The sequence below is a fragment of the Protomyctophum bolini genome, assembly GCF_963924005.1.
Source record: "Protomyctophum bolini genome assembly, chromosome: 14".
Lineage (NCBI taxonomy): Eukaryota > Metazoa > Chordata > Actinopteri > Myctophiformes > Myctophidae > Protomyctophum > Protomyctophum bolini.
Genome location: NC_137875.1, coordinates 4405689 through 4426346, shown reverse-complemented (window position 1 = coordinate 4426346; position 20658 = coordinate 4405689). Strand labels below are relative to the sequence as shown.

The following is a 20658-nucleotide window of genomic DNA, read 5'->3' as shown; positions in this document are numbered from 1 at the left end:
AAGTATCATTTGCATCACTGCACTGCAACTCGACGTCTTCTATGTACGTCACAGCTCAGCTGCGCCTCTCATTCATATAATCCAACATGGCGACCTCCATTGGAAGACTGCTCAGGACCTCTGTGAGTGACAATGAAGTTATACTGTCTCTTAAAAGTGTTTATTCGATGTTTGTAAGTAAAAGTATAGCGTTGATAAGCGGGACGTGACGTTGTAATTATAATAAATACGTGTTGTCGTTCATGCATGCGTCACTGAAGTCTTGTCACTCACAGATCGAGTTGACAAGCGCGAGCGCGTGAATCATTCATTAATACTGGCGTTATGAGTTCTGTTCTGTTTGAGTAAATAAACAATACATGGACGTTTAAATAAACGTCTTAAAAGTACACGTGTATTGCTATAATCCCTTATCTTGACATATATAAAACATTTACATTCTGACTCTTTATTTCTTAGGCAAGAGTTGCTGCAGGAGGACTGAAAGTTGCATCACTCAGTCCCCATGGAGCCTCAGTCTGTTCTACTGTCCATAGGGCCTGTCTGTCAACCAGTATGTACTGTAATTATTGATTGATAACCTAGTCTGTCAACCAGTATGTACTGTATTGATTGATAACATGTTGTTCACCTAGTCTGTTAACCACTACTATAGTCTACTTGCCAGCCCATAGAACCTGGACATGTTGAGAACACCAGGGTTTTATGTTAGAAATGTTGAGTATGGGTCCCCAGCATGTAGAAACTGCCGGATGCTAACTTGCATAATGAGAATTTTTCATAATTGGCATAATATCATGTGACCATACCATTAACAACCTATAGAAGGAAAAAATATGCAACATTTCATCATGCTTTATGTTGCATGTGACGTGTCAATCTAGGGGGTTTCGAGAGTGTTTTTTGTGCAAAACGAATGCATATTCACCTATTGTGAAGCACTATGTACTGTATAATAATGGCGAAGATTATATTCACTTCTGTATATTGTAATGTTAGCCGCAATTTGCAACTCTAGATTATTTTTATAATGGAATGAATACCCTGATGATGAAGTGATTACCCTGCTTGTCTTAAATTACGTTTGAAATGACGAAATGACAGTTATTTATGTCAAAGATCTATTACGTTTAGATTCTACTAAGTGTGTCTACATTAGATTTCACCAGGTGATAATTCAGGCCAGGCCAGGGCAAATAAAAAATATATAACGCAAGCATTCTTTAATTAATACATTCTAATTGCCTCTTCCCAGGTGCTCTCCGATTGGCCCCAGCTGTCACTCAGCCGGCACCACATTTTAAAGCTACAGCTGTCCACAATGGAGAGTTCAAGGAGATGACCCTGGACGACTTTAAGGGCAAATACCTGGTCCTGTTCTTCTACCCCCTGGATTTGTGAGTCATTGTGTTCATTCTCATAACATACACGGTATTAGCGATAAAAGTATAGTTCATTTTCAATGAGACCTGCGTTTTTTTTCTCGCAAGCGTATTTACGTGAGCGCCGCCCCGTGAATTTGTTGCCCGCGTGCTCGTTTCGTGCACACGCCCGCGACTCACCAGACCTGGATTCGGTTTCGCTTATTTTTTACGCTTGCGTTGTCGCGCCCCTCTTGAGCAGACCTGTCGTTGTTCGTGTTATGTTGATCGTGTGCATTCCTCGCTCCCTGTTTGCAAGGCCCTTTATACTGTAATATTAACACCATTGTGCTTTGAATGCATTAAAGCACTTGTCTAATTTTGTACCTTAAATACTTATGCTTAGCATCTGGTTTGTTTTGATCATTTTGGTAGATTTGAGCACATTCATGTTCTATCATTGCTGTGAATGGCTCAATTTGTGTGTTTGTTTTTTTTCGTAGCACGTTCGTGTGCCCGACAGAGATCATCTCGTTCAGTGACAAGGCCAGTGAGTTTCATGACATCAACTGTGAGGTGGTGGGGGTGTCTGTGGACTCTCACTTCACCCACCTGGCATGGATTAACACACCACGCAAGGTACACTTCAATTATAAACTCATCGTGCTAAGCATGGTTCTTCTAATCTCGAGGGTCTCAAACACACACACAAGCTCACAGTTCATCACATTGCAACAGGTTGTGAGCTTGTACATCTGCTATTTTTAAATTGTTTTGAAATGTTCGCCTAAAGCCCTACGGTTAACTTAAAGCCTAAAGGTTAACTTGTTTCTGGTAGTGGTTGTCGTAACCACTTGACTTCTGAAACTCCTACTAATGTGTCCTGTTTAGGCTGGAGGCCTGGGCCACATCCACATCCCCCTGCTAGCTGACCTCACAAAGCAGGTTTCTAGAGACTACGGGGTTCTTCTGGAAGGTCCAGGCATTGCACTGAGGTACAGCATGTCCATGTTGCCTACATAAGAACAGACATGTCAAATGTCAAACTTTGAGCATTGCTTTGGAGCATACTAAACCGTTAATTCCATTATTTCCCTCCAGAGGGCTGTTTCTCATTGATCCACAAGGCGTGGTTAGGCACATGAGCGTGAATGACCTGCCAGTAGGTCGCTGTGTGGAGGAAACCCTTCGTCTGGTGAAGGCGTTCCAGTTTGTGGAGACCCATGGGGAAGTGTGTCCCGCTAGCTGGACTCCAGACTCTCCTACAGTGAGTTAAATTGACAAACATAGATATTGCTTAGACATTACCAGGACCGTGGCGATGCAAGTATTTATTTTGCAGACATCTCATGTGTTAAAACTAAAAGCAAATATGAATTAATGCTCTTGAATACTAGAATTGCATTAAATGTGCATTCAACCAATACTTTGTTTATTTGTTTTTTAGATCAAGCCAACCCCTGAAGGTTCAAAGGAGTATTTTGAAACGGTCAACTAATGAAGACGTCAACTCACAGCTCTTACGAAAAAAGAAAGTTCTGTTTTAAGAGGAATGCCACCCTGTTGCTCTCTCTCGTTAAAGTTGCTTACCTACTTAATTCAGCATACATCGCACAATGCTGTTGCTTGCTGAAAATACTTTGTCGGCAAGCGACATAAACTTACTTCACAGCTAGCTCTCAATATTGTCAGTCCAGACGATCCAAACTATTGCACAAAGCTCCAGCGTACTGATTTCAGCCCGAAGGTCTTTGCAGATGAAAATAGTTAAAACAGGGAAAGCTGGTTTCTTTAGCTTCATTTTTGTAAGTGTGTAAAATAGGTATTCGCCATTCTGAGGTATATCCTGCTACTGTTCAGATATTGCATTGTCCAGCAACATGTTTTCTTTGATCTGGTCGATTGTTTGCATTGGTGTTCCCTTTTAAATACTAGTTCAATTACAAAAAGTTGCATCTGTTCATACTCAAGTCTGTAATAAATATATTCTTTATAAATTATTTTGCTGTATTATGAGTTAATATCTGCAGAATGAACATGCATTCTTGAATAAAACAATTACCGATGGGTTACTCCCACTGGTGCAGTTTCAAATTTAGTTTTAATAACTTACTCAATTAGTGGTGCCACCATGTTTAATACCATTTCGAACAGCAACATTTCAATATACTATGGCGTTATCTGAAATCCCTGCATACAGCAGTTTACCTTTGGTTATATTGAAATGTCCATATTTAATCCTCCACATAGTGATATTACTTCCAAGCATTTTCTTTTGTACTTTAATAGTAAAATCACATTTACATAACCCCTGTACATAAACATGTTTATTTTGTTTCTTTTTACAGCAAGTTAATATGCAGGTTCAAAATGTCTAATCAGACATTATTATTATTGGTACACAACATGAGGTGCCAAAATCAAACTTCAGTGGGGAGAATTCAAATTAGAAAAAAAACAAGGCATTGCCACTTCTCATACATGTAAGGTACATACTGTATTTACACAAAGATGGGGGGGAGGAAAGCATTTGAAATACTCTGCAGCACTGTTGTGGTTATGAAAACATCTAGTTAAGTGTACATAAATTTCACTTTGTACAGTATGTTTGCAGAAACAAAGCTATCGCGTCGTTCCTTCCGACATTCACGATGACGTATCAGGTTTAGGCAAAGGAAATATGAAATGAAGGGAAAATGGCTTCACCAGGAGTACAGAGAGAGCCTTTTTAAAGCTTTAAATAAATGGGGTGTCAAAATAACACAAGATGATCATGAAACAGCAGCTCATTTCCTGAACGGCTCTCGCTACATGTCACCGAAATATACCTTTTTATACGCTTTTTGAGACCCGACTCGAGATGCTCACAACGGGGGCGACGCTAAAGTGAACGGATAGCGCCGAACAAAAGAGAATCTGATGAGCGGATGGTTTTTAGTGAAAACTTCATGCAATTTCAGGCAAGATGTAACAGCGCCACCACCAGCCCCACCCCAAGCACCGACAACAAAAAGAGGAAGAAAAAAAAAAACTAAATATAGTTTTTGTTTAGAACTTGTGATTCATTTAAAAAAAACACCCTGTAGTAAATCTGTACAACGAAAATACATTTGGGATCTACATCTAAAGGTACATTGTTTTTTTTTAAGGTTATATACACTTTTTCCCCCCTATCCATATATTATCTTTACAAGTAGACTTCATTCAAACCCAAACATTAAGAAAACGTAAGACTAAACAGGGATATGGGATCACATTAAACATCCATTTTTAAAACAAACTTTTATTTATACTGTACCTCAACCATTGATCAGTCCCTCTTTTTCCCATCTGTACAGTAAGGACTAAAATATTTGGATTGTGGATGGATTTATACTGTAGCAGAGAATAAAATTTGTCAAAATGGCGGGGTGAGGTCTCGAGAGATACTCGAGAGCGCGTACGTCCGATCCGTAACCGTAGCTGAAGTAAATTTCAACAACCAACTGTACTCTGATGTCACTTGTTGTAAAGTTATACGGAGACCAAAATACAATAGTAACGATATTTAGATTGACTAATACAAAATAGAATCAAGTCAGAGCACAGACACAAACCCAACTCTCCAATATTCTAATACAATAGAACAAAGGCTTTCAATATACGTAGGCCTCTTCACTGAAGAGAGCGAGACTATTCCATCAGTAAAGATCTAAGGTCTAGATCTCAGGTGGGACTGGGTTAGGAAACAGAAGCCATGTTATCCTTTTTTTAACATTTGTTCTGAAAAGCAAATTGATAAAAACAGAACAAATGTTTTGATATCTTTTTTTTCTCTCCCCGCAGATTTGCTCTTGTTCACTCGTGTTGTTTTGCGGCGTTCAGACTCATTCAGAAAAATGGAAAACTACATTGTTACAAAGTGAGATTCTCCACAATCTCTTTTTGCAAAAGGTGAAGGAAAGAAATGACTTGTGCCCGTCGCCTCTCGTTAGGACGTGCCCGGGTGGATCCATGGATGTCCCCGTGATGTCACTTTGCACTCAGTCGATTTTCACATTTGTGTAGATCTTCCTCACAAAGGCACTCGTTCCCATGTATCCGACAGCACCTATCAAACACATTACAGTGGGTCAATATCTGCATATGTTGTACCTACACTATTCTTCAAAGTCAATCACTGGTTAACTCATTCTGACCTGAGACCAGATTCTAACGTACAGAAGAATGGTGGTTCTTTAACGCATTTTGACCCGAGATCAGATTCTAAAAATGTCTTCTAAATCCTGACAGTTTTCAAAAATAGCAGACCTACAAGCTCGTAGCGCGCCACTCGGTGGCGCGCTATGAGCTTGTAGATCTGCTATTTTTAAATAGCTAAAGCACAACGTAATGCTAACACCAAAAGGAGTTCCCACACCAAAATGGGTTAATGAGTATTCTTGTTATTAGGGTCTTTGTTTAAAGAATATTTGGTGACTTACCCTGGCATGCCCAAAAAATTGGGATGCCAGGTTTTGAGGTGGTTAATAATGATGCACAACTCACCACACATGATTCCCAGGGAAGTACTGAACACAGCCATGTAGCCGAAGTAGAAGGAGGTCTGGAACAGCCCATACATCCTTAGACACAGAGGAATGACATGAGGTCAGAGTTTCTGCATATGACGATCTCTTCATTTTGCATGACGTCTGACTACTGTAAAATGTATCATTTATGGCAGTGGTTTCCAAAGTGGGGTCTGGGGCTGGGCTGGGGACCTCACTGAGAGTGAGAGTGTACATATTTGTACTCTCTCAGAGTTAAATTAACATTGATTTTACAATATAAATTGGTTCTCAGAGACAGAAATGCCATTAAATGGGGGCCTGTAACCTAATGCATATCAAACTGGGGGAACTTTAAATAAAAACGGGTTGATCACTGCTAAAGTCGTAAGAATCTTACGGGGGTCCCTGGCATATCTTTTCAAATTGAGGTCCGCAGGCCAATTAGTGTCAATTTGGGGGTCCTTTACTCCTTGACATGAAAAGGTTTGGGAACCCCCGATTTATTCATTCATTCAAACCTTTATTTATTCTCGAAAGACAGTGAGGTCACCCTCGTTTGCAGTGTCGTCGAGATGCACATCGTACAACATTTCAAAGCAATAAACAAAACAGAAGAGCAACACTTTGGGGTCAAGTCTGCAATCAAAGATTTAAATTGACCGTATCTTATGGGAGAACAGATCATTTAAGCTGTAGGTCATTCCACGTGGTTGGGGCACTACAACAAAAGGCTGTTTTTCCCAACTTTTTGGGACATTCAGAACCTTTTTTTTTAAATTATATTTTTTATCCCACGATTTTGTAACCCATTTTTCACCGCTGTGTCAATCATCTAATGTGATCCTGGGCTCTACACACCCTCCACCAACCTAGTCCCCATATATGGGGGACAAGGGGAGAGCAACGGACTTGAACTCATGCTTCCTTCATGCCTGAGTGTCCAAGTTGCTCCTTTACAACCTGACAGGGGGGAGTTTCCCTGGTTGGACGTAGCGCGTGGAAGGAACACGTTATTCCAACCAGTTCCTTTCCCCTCCCATCAGGCGCCCCGGCTGGCCAGGGGGAGGCAATTTGGAACCTTTAGTGTGAGCCAGTGACTGGCTATGTGTTACAGGATTCCAATACAGCAGAGCCTTAATATACAACGGTAAAGTTCCATCAATTGCTTTAAAAATAAAACAGATAGTGATGTTTATTTCGCCTAGCTGTCGGCCAAGGAGGGCCAACCCACTCTGTCATATAGGATGCAGTGATGAGTTCTGTAAGGGATGCTACATTGGTACCAGGAAGGACAGCTGAAACTCACTTGGTTTTGAAGAAGTAGTAATAAAAGGAGTACATGTAGACATAGACAGCAGTAGACGCAGCGGAGAGGAAGCTTGTCCATTGCCTGGCACAGGAGAAAAACAAACAGAAAAACAACAAGTCAAGACCGTTTAGAGGCAAGGAAGTATGTTCAACAACAACAAGGCACACAAGCAGCCAGCCTCTACTGTGCACTGTCACCACCGAAGACTGCATTGTGATTTGTGTGACTTTTCTCAATATTAAAAACTATTCACAAACTGCACTCACAGTAATCTACTATTGATTGGACAGCAAGGCCACACATACACTGTATGAGCAGCAGTACTAGTATATATTCTGGATTGGTACCAAATCCAATATTTCCAACCTCTCTGTATTTATGCCCCATTCTGAGATTTGTAGGGTTTTCATGTCTATCCAATTTTAGTAAAGTCCACGTCTATCCTATTTTTAATAGTGTGTCGAGTACTCTGCTGCCAACTAATTTCTATTGGGCTGTCCCTTTTTTAGGAGACAAGAAGTAGGTTGAGAGTAGAGATGTCCTGATGCTGTATCGGATCGGCCCATATTCGTCATATCGGGTCATGTCGGTATCGGCGAATATGCCAGTCTAACCACCGATCTGACACAGGGGGTAAGGAAGGGGTCGACACCATGACAGGTAAATAAAGTGTTGGGGCATCATGTGGAGTTTGCTTTGGAGTTGCCCAAACTGCAAGTGCATGTTTGAGTGAGGAGTCAGCTATAAACACAACAGGAGATATATAGCTAGATAGCTATAAACACAACATGAGATCACAACACTGGTATCGGGACATCCCTAGTTGCGAGTCTATTATTCCAACCGAGAAGGGACAACTAGCACTGGGAACCATTCTGCACAAGTCCCAATGTCCCAGACATAATTTTATGTTTTTTTTTATGTTTAAAAACAAAACATGTGACTAAATTTGACTGAGGGAATGCCATTGGATTTTTTTTTTAATTTATTTCTTTCATGCCATATGAAAGCAGGGAATCATAGCTTCAAATTGACATGTTGGTTGTTCAGTTTGACAGTTTTGGAGATATGGCTTATAGAGTACGGTAATGTCTTGCAGAAAACAGCGAGTTGAGAAAACAGGCTTGAAAGGTTCACTTCTGGGGTCTCTAACATTACACCTAGCTAGTAGCTACATGTTTAAGCAATTATTTCATATTTACATGTCTTCTGTGGTCTCTAACATTACACCTAGCTACATGTTTAAGCATTTATTTCATATTTACATGTCGATTTCAGCTCTGACACTTATTTCCGACATGCTAGTAGTATGTGAAGAGTCTGCCTGTGCTATGAACATATTTTGGGAAAAGCTGGAATTTGTGCGACGCTAGTCTCACAGTCAAATCTGGTCACATATGTTGCGATCATTCTGACATTCAAATTGTATATTTTGTCAGACAGAAGAATTAGAACGTCATTAGATCTTTGGTAGTCCTCACCATCTGTAGTCCTCGGCGTTGAGCAGGAAGTAGGTACATACGATGGTGACGCACACGGTCACGATGCAGAGGATGACCAGGACCAGCATCATGAAGCCGTACACGTAGTAAATTTTATAGGCCCAAAAAGACGTAAAGATGAAGTACCTGAAAGAGAGAAGAGAAATGAGAATAATAACAGTGTATATCTCCTGTTGCAGTGTTGTTTTTGGCAGCAAATTTTGATTTTAGTTTTAGTTTAGATTTCAAGTCTCTTCAATAGTTTTCATTTAGTTTCAGTCACATTTTAGTCACCTGGAATGTTTTAGTGTTAGTCGACTAAATATCATAAGATTTTAGACAGTTGATTTAGTCGACTAAAATGTATTTGTGGGCCTTGATGCCGTCGTAATGAAAATAGCCGATCTACAAGCTCACAACGCGTCACGCTGCGACGCGTTGTGAGCTTGTAGATCGGCTATTTTCAGCATGCAACCAAGTGTAAAATGCCTTATACTGGATCTCTTGTCCACTAGTCCCTTCCTAACATTTTAGTCTAGTTTTTATTTGCTGACAAAATTGTCAGTATATTTAGTCTCAGTTTTAGTCGTCATGGCTTAGTTTTCGTCAGTGGAAAAAGGTAGTCGACGAACATTTTTCGTCTTAGTTTTAGTCAACGAAAACAACACTGTTGTCCTGTTGTGCTTCATCTACCAGGCCAGGAAAATGTACTTACATTTCAATGAAAATGGACCCAAAGGGAAGGATCCCTCCAAGGCAGACAATGACAGCTGGCTCCATGAACCTAGAACATCAAAGGTTTGCGTCAGTACACCAACCGTGAATGATTCTATGGCCTCTAGTTTGAGGTCAGCGATCTCTGCCTTTTATCAACCACCCAGCGTACCGTTTCCTCTCTCAAACACAATCAGATTTAGTTTTAGTCATAGTCTCTTCAATAGTTTATTTAGTTTCAGTCACATTTTAGTCACCTGGAATGTCTTAGGGCCGATTCATACTCCTATTTTACCGCTGTTTCGGCGCTGTAGTGCCGAAATGATTTCGGCTCGTCAGAAAATTTCAGTAGCACCGAAGAGCCGACTTTAGGACGGTACCCGCCCCCCCGAACCTCAAATGACGTCACATTGTAGGCTCTACACTACAGCACCGAACCGACTTTTATTCGGCTCTAAAATAGGAGTATGAATCGGCCCTTAGTGTTAGTCTAGTTTTAGTCAACTAAATGTCACAAGATTTTTAATCTAATCTAAAATGTGTTTTGGCAGGCCTTGATGCCGCCGTAATGACTGTTTTTACACCTGCTGAAAATAGCCGATCTACAAGCTTGCAGCGCGACGCGTTGTGAGCTTGTTGTGAGATCTGCTATTTTCAGCATGCAACCAAGTGTAAAATGACTTCTACTGGATCTCTGTCCACTAGTCCCTCCATAACATTTTAGTCTAGTTTTTATTTGTTGACGCAATTGTCAGTATATTTAGTCTTAGTTTGTCAGTGAAAAAAAGGTAGTCGACGAACATTTTTGGTCATAGTTTTAGTCGACGAAAACACTGGTGTGGAAGTGGCGATCCTGATGTCAAGGGTGTCAATATTCCACAAGCACTCTAACCGGTACTACAGACCACATTCCACAATTAAGGCTACAGTACAGACACACCCAGTCCCCATTGTGTTTCGAGTGGAAAAATCACATCAATCATCTTATCATCATACATCATGACGTAGAATGTCTATTTGCTCAGACACATATTACGTGAATGCATCATCAATGGGAATTTAACAAAAGATACCGATTTGCTCCTCAGACACATGACACAAATAGCCAATTTGCTCGTCTACATGTGACGTAAATCCTCCATTCATTGTCCATTGCATTTAATGCCAAATCGGCTATTTTAGGAGACCCTCAAAAACCCAGAAGATAGATGTCTGAAATTCAACCACGGTCTGAAAGTGCCTACGATCTAATTGGCCACAGTGAAGCATCAGCTCAGTGTGATTTAGGATTTCTCCGTTCTCAGTGTCTCTAGAACCCTGTGGACTTCTGAGCTACTTCATGTCAGAATACTACCACAGAAATAAATAAATACTTCAATGCCAATCAATGCTCTATTTCAAGAACGTAAATTCACATGTGTCACACAAAGACGAAGTTTCTATACTTTGTCGTCTGTTGACGGCGACAATGATGAACTACAAATATGATTGTACGGTATGTGGAGTCACACGTACCATTTCTTCTCTGGGATTGGCCGTGGCACCGCGTTGACCCGGCAGGGAAAGTTTGGTTGGCCGGACAGATTTCTCCCCAAAATGGTTCCCACCAGATTTAGAGGCAGAATGACAAAGAAACAAATACAGCAAACAGCAACCTGTCAGGAGACATAACATAGTTTGACATACTTAAGATTTACATTTAATTTAAAAAGGAAATCTCCTTTTCTTTTTTTGACTTGCACCTCTTTGTCCCCGATATCAATGTACAGTATTAATTGCATGAATTGAATATGTGTATACCGGTAATTGATGTACATCTCTCACATGTTGGAACTAAAACACAAGAGTTATGGTGGGAATCCAGGTGTTTCCAGACCACTTTTACACACAGCACCACTTAACACACATAAAACATGTAAAAGCTCATATTTCTGGTAGTTAAGCCAGCAAGGTGCCCAATACATAATTCTCCAAATTATTTGGCATAGTACTGATATTACACTTGGTCCGGCGTAGTGTGGAAGGATTTCTTTAACGATAAATGAAACTCCAACACAATTTAAAAAAAAACACCTCGTTTAAATGTAGTGGTCAATGTTTCTACAGTATAAACACTTTTCTCAAGAGTCGAGACATTCATTCTCCATAAAAAATACCCTAAAATGAATTGGTCTGTAATGTGTATACCTGCACAGTTGTTCAAAAGGCCGAAATACTGACACATGTCAATGTATGATGGAACAAAACTGTTCATAGAAAGAGAAATAAATTCTTTACCGCCTGTACTGACACAGATTCGACTACACAGTTGTTAGAATAACTTTGTGATGCTTTGTATGGTCCCCGTTAATATTTCTTTAAAGCACCATCGGATGCTTCATAGTCTGGATTTTCGGTGGTGAGGTGACCACCGCTCCGGTGGTGAGGTGACCACCGCTCCGGTGGTGAGGTGACCACCGCTTCGGTGGTGAGGTGACCACCGCTCCGGTGGTGAGGTGACCACCGCTTCGGTGGTGAGGTGACCACCGCTCCGGTGGTGAGGTGACCACCGCTTCGGTGGTGAGGTGACCACCGCTCCGGTGGTGAGGTGACCACCGGAGCTGAAATAACGTTGAGCGGTGGTGAGTAAAAACAGAGCTGGGGCGGTGGTTTGCTCTTCGCCGTGGCTCGTGATGTCATGTTGTAGTTCAGTGGTCACCTCACCACCGAAAATCCAGACTAAAGGCCTAATAGTCTGGATTTTCAGTGGCGATGTGAACACCGCTCCGGTGGTGAGCTGACCACCGGAGCTGAAATAACGTTGAGCGGTGGTGAGTAAAAACAGAGCTGGGGCGGTGGTTTGCTCTTCGCCGTGGCTCGTGATGTCATGTTGTAGTTCAGTGGTCACCTCACCACCGAAAATCCAGACTAAAGGCCTAATAGTCTGGATTTTCAGTGGCGATGTGAACACCGCTCCGGTGGTGAGCTGACCACCGGAGCTGAAATAACGTTGAGCGGTGGTGAGTAAAAACAGAGAGAAGGGCTGGAGAGGTGGCGGTGGTTTGCTCTTCACCGCGGCTCAGTGACGTCATGTTGTAGTTCGGTGGTCACCCCACCACCGAAAATCCAGACTATGTATGAGCCTTTAGGGGGCCATTAGCAAAAAAGAAGGTTTACAAGACTTCGTTTGTGCCAACTTCAGTGGACATTGAAAAAAAAAACTTTAAAAAGCTCTACCACCTAATCCCCTAAGCCCGTGATCACTGTTGCTGCGTTATGGTAATGTATTTTATATAGTATTGTAATGCATTTGTGTATTTTTATTATGTAATTATGTTTTTATTGTTTTATACTGACTGCCAGTGTGCCAAAGGCAAATGTCCATTTCATGTCATACTGACCTGACGAAGACCTGTGAAGATCGAAACGTTGTCGATTCAATAAAGTAATTATTTATTACTACCTCCTTCCATGTCAAATGTAGTGGACAATAAAGTTTTCTTTATCTTTAAGGTCATTTACACACTGGCGAATTAGCGACGCGATGCGAATAAGCGATCTGAAAATGCGAAATATTGCATGTTGCAGTTCGCCTGCGAATCTCTGCAAAATACGACACCAGAGCGAACAAATAAAGAGCGAAAACAGTCGCATTTTCGCACATTCGCCACTGATGTGGAAGCTTGCATGGACTTAAATTGTTTTAAACCAGTTTTAAACTTAAATTATTCGCACGAATATATCGCGTCGCCAATTCGCCAGTGTGTAATGACCTTTAGAACACACAGTTAAAAGTACAGCATGCCGTGCATCTCTTACCATGGTGCCGAATGGGATGGCTCTTGAGGCGTGGTAGTAGATGGCGATGAAGTTGATGAAGAAGGCGGTGCCACACACCATGGCTGGGATCAGGAAGGCCCCAATGAACATCTGCTTGATCCATCTTCTGCCTGCGTTATCAAAAAAAAAGGAAAGACAACCACATTTTTACTAAGAGTATAAAAGGCAAAATGGGAGTTTTACAACAACGTCCCACCTAAACGATTTAACCAGCATCATGTTGTGCTTTAGCTATTGAAAAATAGCAGATCTACAAGCTCGTAGCGCGCCACCGAGTGGCGCGCTACGAGCTTGTAGGTCTGCTATTTTTTGAAAAATCGAAGAAAGACTGACATTTTTAGAATCTGATCTCAGGTCAGAATGGGTTAATCAGACCAGTGTGTGTGTCCAGTGGAAACCTCGTATGAATCTGATCTCAGGTCAGATTGAATGCATGGGTTAATGAATGCATCGAAGCCATAACCGTACATCCAAGGGAGTTTAGTTCAGTCACAATGTTATAATATTACCTCCTTGTTTCGCGTACAGGCTGCCTCCAAAGTAGCCGTTAACGGGAGATGTTGCAGCGTACACAAAAATGGCGGTACTGAGCATGGATCCTCTCCTACAGAGAAGAATGATACATCAGTAAAAGGTTAACCCCCCATAAATCACAGCCACAAACCCCCATGGCACCCTCCCTGCGTTTCACTCACTCACCCTGCATTTACACCAAAAGACAATTTATTGTGCATCAGTGTCACCTAGTGGCCGTCGGCAAAACCCCAAAAAAGCACTCGCACCAAAAGCAACATCGTCGACGCTACAGCTTTATGTTTGCCCGAGTGGAGTGTAGAGGAGCTTGTGTTGGAAGCAATCAAGAAGAAATGTCACATTAAGCATAGAGTATGGAGGCACATTATAATGTTTCTATTCCACGGTGCCAATGTAGGCTAAATTACATGTTGACTGACTCCTATGTACATCTATGGTTCTGTCACAAATTCACTAAATCAACTTTGGTGCTGCTGACAAAACATTTGCTGGAATTGGTGACTATATGCCCTAATAAATAATCACCGTGAAGAGCCGATAGCACGCATAGTGCAGACCTGTGTCCGTCTCTGGTGAATGTGAAGTGCAATGGCAGTTTTTCACAACCAAAAATAACTTCCGATAGAGCTAGACCTTGCATTTGCTCAATATTGATTCCTTTCACATCAGCTACAGTTTAATATTTTTTCTATCCTATTTTTTTTATAGCTCATTTGCATAATGTTAAATGCTTTCATATTGTCATTTGTCATGTCGCTGCAAACTTGTGAGCAAATGTCTCGTCGCTCCAATGTAGCCATGGAAGATTAACGACTGCTGGTCGCTTTGTCACTCGTAGTCGCTTTTGGTGTGAGTGCACTCAGTGCAGGGTCAGCCCCAAAACAGCCCCAAAACTCACTGAACAATAGGTTTCACCCACTCCGCCCTAAACCTCACACAACACCCTGGGATTTCCTCATTTTCTTCTAGCGATACTGAGATACAAGGCTGTAATTTCACGATATACACAGTATGTGTTTGTTGTAGTTTTTTCTCCAAAATGATAAAATAAATCATAATGCAATAGAAACTTGACATTATATAAAAGGATAAAAAAACGTTAGACCTTGAGTTCTTAGTTAAATCCTAATACTCACTCTGTGTACAGATCCTCAACCATGGCAACAATGATGACAATGAGAGACACAGAGAAGATCTGGCATCCTGAACCAATGAGCGAAGAGAAGATCATCGGATGGCTGGAAGGCCGGAACACATCTCCGTGTACCTGCTTCCAACCGTACTCGTCACCAAGGTCCCGATCCTGGAGTGACCAAAAGGGGAGACGCACATCCTCAAAACCAATGTGAAATTATTAATCACTAGACTGTTGCCCGTCTCCAGGTACCATACAAGTCGGGACCGATGCGAGTCGTGAATACACACCCCATCGGTTGTGAAATAATGGCAAATCAGGGAAATCAGGGAAGCCAGTACTCACACACAACTTTGAGGCATTCATTTAGAACAGCGTCCAAGAGACAAACACACACAGGTTTCATGAATAAATAGAAAAAGATTAAACTTATTGGACTTTATAATATGAAACAGATGATGTGACAGATAGTTAAAATGGTGCCGTAAGCCAGGGGAGCAGTTTGCGTGTCACATGAAATAGCAAATCCCAGGAATTAGAGAAAGATCACATCGGCGATCCCAAGGGGGTTATGAAAACAGCTCACTTAAAACAATGTATATATATATATACACACTCAATGAAACTTTACCATGTCATCCATTTCCTCTTCTTTGCTATATCTGGCATAGTCCTTCCTCAGTGTTCTCATCAGAATCATGGACACCAGACCCACCAGGAAAATAACCATCATGAAGGAGTTGAAGATGGAGAACCAGTGAATCTGCAAAACGAAATGGAAAAAAGGATTGAGTAATCAGTAATGGACCATACAGTAGCATATTGACAATGACACACATTTGGAGTACATTATTTAACTGATCTGAATCATTAAGCACAGTTAGTTCAATGTTCAAATTAAATAAATAAGTTTAAATTGTGGAACATCACGCACCCACTAACTATCCCGCCTGAAAAAGGTGTGGTAACTGCTGTTAAAGAATATGTAATGTATCTTGGCTTATAAATTGAAATTGCTACCCGCCTGGTGTTTAGATATTTTAGTGAGACAAATTATATTTCAGTTGTTTGAACAACATGACATGCAGGTTCAGCTTAGCAATGCTTCACTGTAACAAGTTGGGAAGAATATGAACTGTTTCACCATCCAGAATTAAAAAAAATTGGAACAGGAATGAGGGCTTTGTTGGCCTTCCACATTGGCCGGAAAAGCCACATCTGAACCAATCAACTTACTCGATGCTGAAAAAATGATGGATCAAGGTACTTGTCAAATCTGTCTTCAAACTTCACATCAGACTTCTTCCACTTAACCTGTGATGAGAAAGGTGTCATTGTACTGGCATTTAATAGGTGATGCTTTCTAAAAATGTATTCCTTAAAGAGCACATTTGCTCAATACTCACCGAGTAAGACATTCCAATTCTTGTGTTTGGGACCAGCTTCACTTTGCCTTCGCTTGTCAAGTTCACGTCAACAATCCTGTTGCCATTGAAACCAATCTCCAGTTTCTTGTAGGTCCACAGGTAGTGGTCCTCGCCATTTTCATCTGCCTCACCCACAATGCCTGGACAATTCAGATGGATGTTATTATCAGAGTTCATGGCAGATGTCACAAAGGCCTGCCTTTACAGTATTGTGGTGCTTGTTTTTCAAGTTAACAGGTGCTGTAGGTGGTTTTAAGTGTTCAGCAGACCTAAGCTATGAAACAGGAGCCTGCATATCTAAAAAGAAATGCGCCTCTGGCCTGATGGAGACATTCCGGTGCTATTGCATGTTTAGCCAATTAATTAAGTCATGTTCTGTATACCAACACTTTTCCAAAGCATACTACCTTTCAATTAGATTTAGGAATTATTATCTGATATTCCTTATTTTAATTTTATTCCAACTTTTAGATGTTGTGATAACCCACATTAAAAGTATTTACATCTATGGCTAATATTCACATTTTACAATGTCCAGGGACAACGCTATTTTAGCTAGACTTTTCAATGGCACTTTCAACTGGATATAAACGTGCATACAATTCACTGTGGCATTACCCATCTAAAAGCAAGTTCCACGTCTGTAAATTGATTTTTATAAGCAATGCGCGTGTCCTGAAATGAACGGAAACCAATGGCATCCTGGACGCATGCAAATTCTTTTTTTAAACAATCGTATACCTTGGAAATGTGTTGCCAGTAATGTAGTTGCCAGTAATGTAAATGTGTGGCCAGTAATGTAAATGCCAGTCAGTGGGCTAAACATGCAACACCACAGATACGGTCGTTTACCGTGACAAAGTGAATACCGAATAGACAAAGGTTTCCCGCCCTCTCAAACTGGATGAGTAGTTACTAGTAAGTACAGACTCCGAGGTATTTGGTAAAGCGCTGGAATTTACCCAAGGAACCGGATCTGAGGTCAAAGTCTGACTATACGTCGTGTTATATTTAATGAACTACGATGACATATTCAATTGTACAGTGAGTGTGTCTTAAGGCTCAGGCCCCACCCATTGTCCACAATATCATCAGGTTACACAGCTGCTGTGCTCACACCCGGCTCTAGGAGTGGTTCAACTGTTGTACCAGTTGCCAAGAAGTCTATTAGGTACCACACTACCTATTACTGTAGGTACACACGTTGTAATAATTAGCGCCTTAGTTGTTTCCTTTTCAGATAACAAGCAAGCCCTCCAGGATGCAAAAGATAGTCCAATCCACGGCGAGGTCAACGTTATTAGTGGTTAAAGGTAGTGTAAGTGATTTTCTTTAGTTTAAAAAAAGCTCCATATTGTGATAGTACTCGTTGCTACAGTAACGGGAGTCTCCATGTCTCTCCAGCTTTTTATTAAACAGAAAATGCATTTTCAGAAACTGAAAACTGGGATGGGAAAAGTGATGACACAAAGAAATGAGCAGACAAAATTGGAACTGGGACACTATTAAAAAAATGAAGGCTGTATTTTCTGGAGAGACAGGGAGACCTCCGGAACTGAACAAACACTATATCGATGATTACCATCAGAATATAGCCATTTTACCTTTTAACAAAAAACTGCCTGATGTACTAGTCTTCCAAAAGGTAAAGGATTAATGGACAATTCATTCCTCACTAGCATTAATTCAATAGCCTGTTCAACAGATAATGAGTCATTACAAACTGCTCGTATTCACCGGCAGAGAGATGACACGTGCTCAGACAATGATATTCAGATTTGGATGTTTGATGATAAGTCTCTCAGCCATACTATTGCTGTGCATGAATTAGGCACAAATGCATGTGTGAGACAACATGCTGTAGTATTTCTCCTCGTTGAGCACTGACAGCGCATATAAATAATGATAATTCTACAGGACCAATATTTAGAGTGCATACTTCTATATGAAAAAATGTTTTGGGGAAAAACAACTGTCTCTGTAAATGCACAAATGGCCATGGCTAAGATAGAAGGGAAAAAACACATCAAGAAAAAAAGAAAAGAAAATCCCTGGTGTAAATAGTGAGCATCACTTACCCCAGATAGGTAGGTCGTCTATGTACATTATAATAATAAATATTATATAATAAATACTGAGCATCACTTACCCCAGATAGGTAGGTCGTCTATGTACATTTGGTACCAGTAGTGATTCTTTATAGCATAGACAAAAGCATCCCGTTTGGCTTTGTCAAGCTCAATTTCACAATACGTTGTTTGTAGCACTTCATCTGTAAGGGACACAATAACATAACTATAGTTTATTATGTTTGCTCTTTCTGTGAAGCACTTTGAACTACACTCGTTGTCTGAAATGTGCTATATGAATACAGATTGATTGAAATGCTACAGTGAGAAGCATGGATGGATGGATGGATATGAGCATGAACAACTGCAATCCATAGTAAATAATCAACACTGACTGAACTCTCACAGCCAGCTGCTGAAAACTGATCAACTCAATCTAACGACTAATGAGTCAATGTGTCAGTTTCAATTATAATACCTTTGAACTTGATGTCTAGGCCACTGAATTCCAGCTCCACCCCCTGCAGAGCCTCTCCGAGGGTCTCGTGGTAATGACTGATGGTCTTCTTGCTGCCCACACAGAAGGGCAAAGAGAAGTACTTGTACGTCTCCTGCCGGTTGTGGTAAGGCCCCACGGTGTTCATCCATAACACCACCTCCTCTTTGTCTACGTACTGCAAAGGAAACGGAAACCGGAAAGTTCAAGCATTGCTGCGCCTGTTTTGCAAGTCTTTCTGGGTCCACGTCGTACGTTATTGACAATGACAACCAGAAACAGATCCGTCATGGCGGTGGTGGCAACCACATCTACAGTCGCTATAGGTATAGCTAGCTAACAAGAGATTAAGTAAGGGGATGCTATCATGTCAATGCGAGTCAACTATATATTAAAATAAAATGCGTGCATGTGGAAAATGGTGCACTTATTATTTGCAGACAGTAGTGAAATAGTACAGTACAAGTACATCCAAACCTCTCCACCACACACACCATGCATCAGAAGTTGTTGTGTCGACAATTCTACATGGTTTCAATCCATTTGGTATTGCTTATACTGGGTGAGGTCTGAGGTGTGCTGCTTATTGCTCCCATTAAAACAAAACTGCTCAGTGATGACAGACAACAAGAACACATTGGACTGTCTGGACAGACAGACAGGAACGGAACCAGCCAGAGCAGAGGCCCTGGACTGGACACCCGGCATCAGAGCAGGACAAAACAGCCGCAACATTGCCAAACAATAACTTTAAAAAATCGTTCCCTTTTGGCCACGCTACGTTCTAAACAGCCTTGACGACATTCCACAGTTTAGTGAATGCCGTAAGACGCAGCAAGACCTCGGTGTTTTTTAAAAGCTTACACAGTTCGGTTTCAGGGGGCTAGCAAGTGAGCTAACGTTAGCCACAAGCTCTCTAGACTACAGTAGTAGTAATAAGGCCGTAGCTACTGTCTGTAGGAGTAGCCAGTCTGCTGCTTCTAAGTCAATGTTTATAAACTAGCTCAAGCTAACGCCATTATTCTAACGCCGTGGCTATACGGGTGACATGTCACCAACCAGGTCAGTGTTGTCGCCGTGGGGCAGCAGCAGCTCCTTTTACAACTCTTCCCCAACAACACGTCCCACTCCCTCCACGGCTCACAGACACAACCCGTCCATTATTATACAGCAACACACACACACACAGCAAGGCTTCCCCGTTCTCAATCGGCCTCAAAGCGCTCCGTCTTACCGTGTGTTCGTGTTCGTCGGCGTCGACAGGTAACAGCGAGCCCGCTATGGCCAGGAGAGTCGCCGCCGCCGCCACTGCAACCTTCCACCGGGTCGACCTCATTGTTTTTTTCGGGGGGGAAGGAAAGTATGCAGACGAGGAGCCTGGCTCGGGGTGGATGTTAGCTTTGCTGCTGGGGCTACTTACTCTCTCCCACCTTCTTCCTGGTTGTATGACAGAGGCAGTTTTCTAGAGAGGATGCTCCTCCGCCTCTTCGTCGTGCGTTGCGTACGCAGCACTGTGGGGGGAAACTCGCGACCGAGCTCCTCGCGCTCGCGTCCGATTGGTGCCGCCGCGTCACGTGGTCGGCCTCCTCCACTCCGGAGGCCGCAGCGCTGAGCGGAGCGCTGAGTAAAGACAACTTGTTTTTTGGTTTCACAATTTCGGGGGCCAGCGAGCCGCAACCTTCAAGCCACGTCATCCGACTGCCAGGAGGAGTGTGTGTGGCGTCCGGACTCCGGCGTGTGGACTACAGTATAGCGGCGTCTCGAGCTCACCTTTTACGGAA

The 20658-nt window shown here is 41.8% G+C and overlaps 2 protein-coding genes across 2 annotated transcripts; one reads left to right on the top strand and one right to left on the bottom strand.

Moving 5' to 3' along the window:
* Positions 1–58: 58 nt before the first annotated feature.
* On the top strand, positions 59–3361 carry prdx3 (peroxiredoxin 3). Its single transcript, XM_080781363.1, has 7 exons — positions 59–122; positions 460–553; positions 1256–1397; positions 1865–2000; positions 2253–2356; positions 2463–2628; positions 2809–3361. Exons 1-7 carry the CDS (start codon positions 87–89, stop codon positions 2857–2859), a joined length of 729 nt encoding a protein of 242 aa, XP_080637489.1. The 5' UTR covers positions 59–86; the 3' UTR covers positions 2860–3361.
* Positions 3362–3627: 266 nt separating this feature from the next.
* tm9sf3 (transmembrane 9 superfamily member 3) lies at positions 3628–20353 on the bottom strand. Its single transcript, XM_080781558.1, has 15 exons — positions 20112–20353; positions 18860–19055; positions 18462–18584; positions 16292–16452; positions 16122–16199; positions 15517–15648; positions 14887–15053; positions 13726–13820; positions 13196–13326; positions 10913–11052; positions 9399–9467; positions 8684–8830; positions 7200–7283; positions 5889–5965; positions 3628–5451 (listed from the first exon to the last, which is right to left on the bottom strand). The coding sequence occupies exons 1-15, from the start codon at positions 20211–20213 to the stop codon at positions 5384–5386; spliced, it is 1770 nt and encodes a 589-aa protein (XP_080637684.1). The 5' UTR covers positions 20214–20353; the 3' UTR covers positions 3628–5383.
* Positions 20354–20658: the final 305 nt, after the last annotated feature.